Below are 9,229 nucleotides of genomic sequence, written 5' to 3'. Positions count from 1 at the left end.
CCCCCCCTATCCAGACAGGGGTCCCAGTGTCCACCCCACCCACCCCCGAGCGACGCTTCTCCGATTCCCCCACCCCCTACGCAACCAACTCCTCACCCCCCTCTCATTCCCTCTCGCCCCCTCTGCATCCTCTCTGCGTCTTGCACGCATCTCCGCGTGCTCAGGCCGCTTGCTGCTGGGGGTCACTCGTCTGGAGGATTGTGACTTGGAGGCGGGGATGGTGGTGGTGGCGGTGGTAATAAGAGGAGGAGGTGATTGATGGTGGTGATGGTTGACAGATCATGCTCGTGGTGGTAGTGGAGAGAAGAGGTGATGCGATGGCGGAAAGAGGAGGTGATGGCGGTGATGGTGCTAAGTGTGATGGTGGAAAAAGTAGGTGATGGTGGTGAAAGCACTGGTGGTGATGTTGGTGATGATAATGATGGTGGAAAGAGACGGTAATGATGGTGGTGATGATAATGATGGTGGAAAGAGACGGTGATGATGATGGTGATGATAATGATGGTGGAAAGAGACGGTAATGATGGTGGTGATGATAATGATGGTGGAAAGAGACAGTGATGATAATGATGGTGGAAAGAGGAGATGGTGGTGATGATGGTGATGATAATGATGGTGGAAAGAGGAGATGGTGGTGATGATGATAATGATGGTGGAAATGAGGAGATGATGATGGTGGTGATGATAATGATGGTGGAAAGAGGAGATGGTGGTGATTATGATGATGGTGGAAAGAGACGGTAATGATGATGGTGGAAAGAGGAGGTGATGGTGATGATGGAGAGAGGGGGTTGGCGATGATGCGAGGTGCAGGGAGGAGAGGCGGGGTGTGTGTGTGCTTTCTCGTTTGGCCCGGAAGAATGAGTAACTAGGGGCAACTGTGGCAAGCGGCGTTTTTTTCCCTCCTGAGGTTGTCGCGTCTCGCGAACTTTGCGCACAACCACCACCCACCCAACCAACCACCCCCTAGAGAGCAACGAAAAGCAGTCCTCGATGACAGCCACGAGCAACTGGTGGACTCGGACGAAGCCGCAACTGAGTTCAACAGCCTCATCGCTCGTGGCTGTGCGTGTGTGTGTGTGTTTTTTTTGTCGTGTGCCATTGTTTTTAAAAAAATCATCGATTAGGCGGATCTGACGCCAGTGCCACTCTCCCGTCAGCCTCTCTTGACTCGTCTCTGAGTGCGCGGTGAGTTTTCACGAACCACCACCAAAACTTCGTTGAGTCACTTGTCAAATCTCGTGTGTGTGTGTGTCTCTCTCTCTCCTCTCATCTCTCCTCTCTCTCTCCTCTCTTCTGCGGGTCAGGCAACTCGCTCGCTCGGGAACCAAAACCGACACTTCTTCCGTTCTCTGCGGTTCGTGAGGGAACAATAAAACGAGTTATGTTAACTTCTTCCTTTACTGATTCCGAAAGCAACCAGTGAGAAGCAGTCACGAAAAATAATTAAAATATTATGTTTTATTTTTATTATTTTATTACTTCCCTTCTACGTGACTTTACCGAAAGAACCAAGAAGATTAATCCCTGCAGTCACGAAAGCTTTAAATCGAAATTTAACCGATGCATCTCTCACGTTTTATATAATGAGGCCGTGCCTAATGCACTACGACGACGATGGGTGGAAATAAGAAACACCTCGGACCGAGAGGGAACTCTTTAAAGGGAAGTTTGTATTTGGTGTGACCACCACGGGAACAGTTTTTTGTGTTGTTCGAGTCGTGATGCGTTTACAAGACTACAGCCCCTGCAACAGATGTATGTCTTCTCGTGCAAGTTGTGTACCTGTCAACCCACGAGGTTTACCCCGTATTCTTTTACAGGGAAATTGAGCCGTTTAAATGCGGGCAACATTTTTTGTTGTTGTCTATTTGTTTGTGTTTCTCCCTTGTGATGGGACTTTATAGGATGAACGTTGAGATTTATAAGGGCACGGGGTGAGCAATAAAAGTTTGAATTGGTCTGTAATAAGGGAGGACATGGTAATAAGGGGTTGACAGCTATGAAGTTGGTCGCTGTGTAAGTTACAAAGTCTACGGGAGTCTTACAGCACGCGAGAGATATTTGTTTAAAGCAAATGTAGTCTATGCTAAATATGTGTGTGTGTGCCGTGGTGGAGCGGTGGCGCAGTGGTGAGCGCACTGCCCAGGAATGTATCTGAACCGGCGTGGTGAAGTATGGTGAGGCAATTCCTACGAGCGAAAGTAGGGGGAGTATGTATGTACGTTGAACTTCTTTCGCGCCGTACGTAGCCAACCGTGCTAATCCGAGACGCGGAGGGATTTCGTGTTATTGAACAGTGGGGTGGATAAAATAGCAGTCGATTATTGATTGTGAGTGGAAAATAGGCCTGCGTTGGTAACCCGTCTCGTCTGGTCAAATGTATTACACACACACGCACACACGCCTTGTATCAGTACCGCAGTCATGGCAGCGACAATGTACCACGGATTACTGATGATCGCCAAGAGCACGAAACCAATGCACGGATGTTGTACACTTGCCAACTGGAAATGGGGCATTTACCATTTTGACTTTGAACACCAAACTCCACGCTTGGTTGTTCTAATTGCTTATTAAATATGCGCATAAACACCACTCGCTGCGTTCATCAATAACACCCGCCGCCTTAAAAAGGAAGGCACGCAATTGGCGACGTTCTGGGCAAGGGGCCTTCTTCATGGTGCCGATCCTAACCCCGAGAGAAGGGCCATTTCCCATATAGCGTTGCCTGTTGTGTTTTCCTATTAAAGCCAATGCGTCATCGACATATGATGTTGTTGAGTTCACCGCTGCCAATGCAGCAGCATCAGCTCGTTTTACATCTGAACTTTTGTGACATTTACAAATGTACGCAGAGCTTATCGAGATATTCAGTTGTTAAAGACAAAAGACAAATATCCCCCGTATAGCCTTAACAGACTGTAGGGGCAAGTGCTGTTAGCGAGCACCTATGAAGGCCAGAACGGTACACGAGGGGGTGGGTGGGCCAGCACCACGCCCGACCGCCTTTGTCTCCCCAGTGGCGATGTTTACACACCGCACCAGGTACTCGTTTCAGGCTGAGTCGACCTAGGGGAGGCCCAGGACCGGTTCAGATAATCGTCACTGGTGTTGGCCGTGAGCGGGAATCGAACCCGGGTCGCCGGGTTCATAGCGCAGCGCGCTAACCGCTACACCACCGCTCCCCACTGTGTTGACCGCAGTTTGTATCTTATCGAGATATTTAGCTGTTAAAAACACACACACGCACACTCGTCCAGTTTAAAGGGTCGTAATATATCGCCGAGTAGTGGTCAACGCTGCCACTAAGTTCCCATATTCCACGACGTAAAACCGAGCTCTATTGCCAACGTAAACGGTCATGAAACACCCTTAATAAAAGGCAAAGATTCCCCGTACAGCCTTAACAAACTATTGGGGCAAGTGCTGTTAGCGAGCCACCTATGAAAGCCGGCACGGCACACGAAGTGGGTTAGTGGCTAGCACCATGCCAAGCCGCCTTTGTCTCCCTAGTGGCGATGTTTGCACACTGCGCCAGGTACTCATTCGAGGCTGAGTCGACCTAGGGGAGGGCCCAGTATCTAGGTTCATAGTGCAACGGAGTAACCACTACACTAGCGCTTCCCATAACTCGCAATGACCACTTTCTCAGACACTAAGTTCACCTGTACGCACTGTGTATAGTCTGCATGTATGTTGGACTTCTTTCGCACCGTACGTAGCCAACCGTGCTTATCGGAGATGCGATGATACTCAGCCCAGGGTGGAAGGGTGGCGCAGTGGTTCGTGCTCTGAACTACAAACCCGGCCCCACGACGTAACATCAGCTCAACCCCAAAGCTGTCAACCCATACGGTTTACCCCGTATTCTTGTTCAAGGACATTGAGTTTTCAGGTCCATACGGCGTACAATTTCTAAGAGTATAAAAAAAAATTCGTTGTTGATTTTTTTCTTCCTGAAGACGACCGCCTGTGTTGCGATCGAAACGTAGTTTGTTGTTATTTTCTTTGAGCCTATCAACTTGACTGTACCGATAGACCCAAAGAATATGAATTCCCGCAGTCACGAAAGCTTTAAGTCAAGAATTGTTTGTGTTTCTCCCTTGTGATGGGACTTTGTAGGATGAACGTTGAGATCTATTAAGAGCACGGGGTGACCAATAAGGTCTGAATTGGTCTGTAATAAGGTCGGCACTGATACGGGTTTGACAGGCATGCAACCCCCTTTGCCAGCGTGGTGAAGTATGGTCAAACAACCGCCATGATGACGGATACAGCGTGGGGTGGCTTTTCATCAAGCGGTGGAATGACAAAAGCGTTGCACATTGTTGAATTGTAATTACGAACGGATTGCATTCCTTCACGTCACCACGTGCCGTGTGACAGTGCTGCATTGTAATATTTCGCAATGGTTTATTTTTTCCCATACCAAAGGAAATTCATGCCGCTGTTTTCTGAACCGGAGAAAGTGGTGCGTTAAACCCCAAATATCTTCCGGAATGGGCTTCGTCACACACCAGGTGCATTTCTTTGACGGTGTTGATTGAGGCATAAGCCAGCAAACACGTCTTATCTTATCATCAGCGTTTGTCAACAATAAAAAAAATGCTACACTAGTTATTGGCTGATGGGGGAAATTGATGGGATTTGAGTGTTGGGTAGTGGATGGAATGGTAAGGAAGGGTTGGCGATAGGGAAATGGAGGGGTTATGTTAGGAAGGGCAAAGATGGTTAAGGTTTGAAGGACGAGGTCAGGACGTAGTACGCTATTGGTCAAAAGGTGGTGTTGGCAAGCTATTCCCACCTTTTTAACCGCCACAAACCCCGGGGCAGCCCTTACACTCATTAAACAAGCCACCACCACCCCCCCCCCCCCATGTGTGCTGAGCGATCGGCTTGTTGACGCTGTGCACCAATTAAAATATTAAAAAATCCCCCTCGATAAAAAAAACAACAACCGAGCGATGCACAAACCGTGGGCCGGAGTTTTCTTTAACGCTTTTAAAAAACTAATTTCTTTCCAAGTTGCTTGTTGTGTTTAGTTCGTTGTCCGCCCGGCTACGTGCGGTGTGCGAAAGAAGTTCAAAGTGCGAACCGGTGCTGGGCCCTCCCCTAGGTCGAACTCAGCCTCAAATGTGTATCTGGTGCAGTGGCGTGCAGGAAACATCGCCACTGGGGAGACAAAAGCGGCCGGGCGTGGTGCTGGTCACCCACCATCCCCTCGTGTGCCGTGCCGGCCTTCACAGGTGGCTCACCAACTTGCACTTGCCCCAACAGTCTGTTAAGGCTATACGGGGTATATTTGTCTTTGTTGCATGTTGAACTTCCTTCGCGCCGTACGTAACTAACCGTGCTATTAGGGGGCCGTCCATTTAGCACGTACGCACGGAGGGGGGACAGGGAGGGGGGTGAAGCCTCGATAATGATTTGTCGACATTGGCCTTCAAATGAGCGATAGTTCAGTGTCTTCAGCTGTGAGACTATAAGTACTAGCGGGAGAAGTGGGACTGTGGGAGAGGTGTCACTCGTGTGCCACCGTGCCCCTGACTGCAGCTATCACGCAGCTCAGCAAAATAAGTGGCCAAGGTACGAAACTTCATTATTTAATGCAGCCGGCGGTGGACTTTCTGTTTGCTTAAACACGTTAATATTATTAATCATTGGTCGTTTCTGCTTGGATTAAAAATTGGCCGTTCTATAGGATTCGGAGGTGGTGGGTGTGGTGTAAAAAGTAACAGGGAGGGGGGGTCAAGTTTTGACAGATTTTATTTGGCGTACCTACTAAAATACTAAATGCACGGGCCCCTATAATGAGACAGAAGAGCCAATCGCGACTGCCGCACAGCCGCGACAAGCTGACCGCAGGTCCCCCTGCCACCGTCGGTGAGGTTAGTTTGCCTTCAAGCTCAGGGCACCGAGTCCGCGAGAGCCTCCGCGTCGCCTGGGAGACATCTCGGGACAAGAGGGAAGAGAGTTACACAAAAGCCACCGGGGAACCGGGCGCAGTATTTTACGAGGGTTTAATTTCCACGATGTATTTTCTTTCTTTCGCTCGTTTGGAGACAAAAGTTGCGTGTGCGTTGTTGAAAAGGAGAGACGAAACAATGGCACGAATATGTTGATCATTGGGAATGTGTCAGACAAATGTAAGGGTAAGCTCCAGTCTAAGTTTTAATGGAACAGTAGTGGATGTTTTATTTTTTTTTTACAGAGTTTGGACAGACGTTATAGAGGCGATGATAATGCACGCTTGCTGTGCACCCTACGTTTTTATTGCGTGTTCCTTTCATATTTGTTATGGCCACGTTACAGGGAGTTTTGCAGACGCGATTATGTTCACTGATATTTGCACACATGCAGAGAAGATACACAGCGGGTCCATCAAATTATCATTCGTTCCTCTATCCATTTGCAAATCCGCAACATCAGATGCACTCTGACTTTTAAGAAACATCTAAAGGGCTTTCGAGCAGCCCGGAGCTTGGCTCTGCGCCTCTGAGTTGTTGACCTGTCTGCAAAATCTGGCACGGTATAAATGTCATCATCATCATCAACGTCGTCGTTGTCGTCAGCCATGATCAATCCACTGCTGGATGGATGGAGGCCTCTTCCCCCCAACCCATCGCCATCTCATCACAATCCTGTCATGTAATAATCCACCAAGAGCCCGCACCGCCAATTCGCACGGTTGGTTACGTACGGTGCGAACGAAGTTCATCATCCAGTTACGTACATACACGGGCTGATTTAATATGGTATTATTGAATGCGTAAATCGACAGCAGTTTTAATTATAATTTATAATTAGACGTGCAGGTGGTCGAAATGTTTGCGATACATTCCGTATTGAATGAAACACAACAGCCGAAAATAAGTATCAGCGTTTGAAACGATCGCACACCAGCGACGACGATGATGATGATGGGATGTGTGCAGGTTTGTGTGTACACGTGTACAGCCCGTTTGTCAATCCACTGCTGGATGAAGGTCTCTTCATGCCGTGTGTGTATGGGGGGAGGGGCTACGTGGAGGTTCATGGGAGTGAATCTAATACGATAGACTCTTCATGCTACCAAGTGTGTGTGTGTAGGTTTATGGATCTATCTCCGATCACATTCCAATTATAATGCTTTAATTACTGAATATACTTTCATTGACGCCCTGTCTTGTTTGATTTTAATGACTGCTTTTGCCTATCATCTTGGCACAGTGTCCATCAAACAGCGTCGTTCTGAGCTGGAAGCTGAGCTCAATGCTAACCCTCTTCACATCACTCATGGATTGCCTCATTTGGCCGAGTAACAATTGATTACCTGTACCTGCGCCATCGATCACCCGTATTTCTGCACAGCGCATGTCGATCTGGAGTAGGATCGCTGTTAGCGATAATCTGCGGATCGTATCCTGGAACGAGCGATCTCCCGGTGATGTGCGCGTCTCGCGATGGTACCTGCCAGCGTAGTGTGACATCCCATGCTCAAGACTATCTCAGTAGCCAACGTCATTAGCATTTAGCCATGATAACGAAGCGTTAACCATGGTGGGTTTCTGAGCGAGCGGCGATGGGGCAGAGGTTCACAAAGCTGCACTATGAACCCCCGGCTACCTGAGTACAGCGCGGTGAAGTTACGACCAATGAGGGGGAAAAAACGAATAGGCATTAGCCCACTCCGAAAAGAATACCGTTAAGATGTTTAAACACCACCAAGGCACCGCTTACAAGATATCAAGTGAATATCGCAACGCCCTGTATTCTTGCCGGGAAGAGTAAAAGCCTGTTCTTTTTGTTGGTGTTCTTTCATCATCTTGATACTGGCTACACAAAATATAAAGGTCCCAAAGAGTTTGACAAAGGGCTTTGCATTCTAGTTTGTTGTTGTTGTTGTTTTCGTAAGTTCTTCACAGGCACCGTCGCAGCGGGTGCAATGGATGACGCGGGGGCGACGGACGGGAGTGACCTGGGAATGAACGACACGGACGAACTCCTGGATGCAGGTGAGGGGGTCCCCCCCCCCCCCACGACGCCAGGGGGCTCAGCCACGAGGTGGAATCTGGGGGGTGGGGGACATCTCGTGAATAGTTGTTCCCTGGTGATCATTGGGTAGGTTACAGACAGAAGGACAGGGTCCACTAAGTTCACTCTCACCCCATCTCCCCCCTCGCAAGGTTTTACGGGGCAAACCTTTAAAAATAAAATAAATCACGACGTTTCGGGCGCAACACAAGCATCCGTCATCAGTTGGGACGCTTGTTACGCCCGAAACGTCGTGACTATTTTATTTTCTACCTACGTGACTTTATCGAAAGAACCAAAGAGTATGGATTCCTTCATAATCAACGTTTTTGGGTTTAGATCGCGTTATTTATAAATGTGTCGTAACCCTCCACCACCCGACACAGCCAATCAGCAAAAAAAGTGTCACGTTGACAAAGGACAAATAGTTCACTGCTTTAGCCCACCGGTGTGTTGAAGCGTGAAACCACAACATTTACAATTTTTGAGTACGACGTTTCGCTGGTAATTGCATCCAGCATCATCGGGCAATTCGCCTAGAATGGTGAGGCTCTGCTCTGGCTCCCGGTCTAAACCCAAAAACGTTGATTATGAATAATATTGGTCGCGAAAGCCTACGTGTTAAACAGTATGGATTCCTGCAGTCACGAAAGCTTCAAATCACGTAGAAAGCGAACACACATTTTGAATAAGAAGAAGAAAAAACATACGGCCAGGTTCAGAGGACTTGCAACGATTACGCAAAAAAAAGTCCGTATCGTTCAATATGCCTCTGCTCTCGGCTTGTGGACGAGATGTCGCTTGAGGGCATCTCGGACGTAGCTCTGCGGCAGGCTTCGGGGCCTGTGGCCACGCGGGACGGGGAGCCACTTGGCTCGGGAGATCGTTGTGTGCCACGCTGTGCTTGCGTCTCCACGACTCGACCACAGAGCTGGACGTGGGGACACCCCGGGGGGTCATGAAGGATCAGTGCGACCTCCTGCTGGACTCCATCGACGCTGTGCTGCGGGGCCTGAAGGTGGCTCGTCGCGATCGTCGTCGTCGTCGTCACCATCGCAATCCTCACCATTGTCTTCTACATCGGCATTACCATCACCGCCATTGTACTCATCATCACCCTCCTCATGATTGTCCTCTACATCTCCATTGCCATCATCATTGTCATCATTATCATCATCACAATCCTCACCATTGTCCTCGACATCAACAGTGT

The 9,229-nt window shown here is 48.8% G+C and overlaps 1 protein-coding gene across 6 annotated transcripts in view; it reads left to right on the top strand.

Moving 5' to 3' along the window:
• The first annotated feature begins 212 nt into the window (after positions 1 to 212).
• LOC133348439 (uncharacterized) overlaps positions 213 to 9,229 on the top strand; it is a 12,979-nt gene continuing 3,962 nt past the window's right edge. Inside the window, exons 1-5 of one of the 6 annotated variants that reach the window (XM_061561242.1) lie at positions 274 to 1,188; positions 4,438 to 4,523; positions 5,154 to 5,249; positions 7,898 to 7,997; positions 8,946 to 9,034. In XM_061561242.1, coding sequence (XP_061417226.1) covers positions 4,503 to 4,523; positions 5,154 to 5,249; positions 7,898 to 7,997; positions 8,946 to 9,034 — 306 coding nt within the window. In that variant the 5' untranslated portion in view covers positions 274 to 1,188; positions 4,438 to 4,502. Of the gene's footprint in view, positions 1,189 to 4,437; positions 4,524 to 5,153; positions 5,250 to 7,897; positions 7,998 to 8,945; positions 9,035 to 9,229 lie in introns of all 6 variants that reach the window. The other 5 variants (XM_061561245.1, XM_061561241.1, XM_061561243.1 and 2 more) reach the window with 5 other exon arrangements.

Source organism: Lethenteron reissneri, chromosome 27 (assembly GCF_015708825.2).
Source record: "Lethenteron reissneri isolate LAM-NWPU_2019-01 chromosome 27, ASM1570882v1, whole genome shotgun sequence".
In the NCBI taxonomy this organism is placed as follows: Eukaryota; Metazoa; Chordata; class Hyperoartia; order Petromyzontiformes; family Petromyzontidae; genus Lethenteron; species Lethenteron reissneri.
This window is presented reverse-complemented; position numbering and strand designations above follow the sequence as displayed.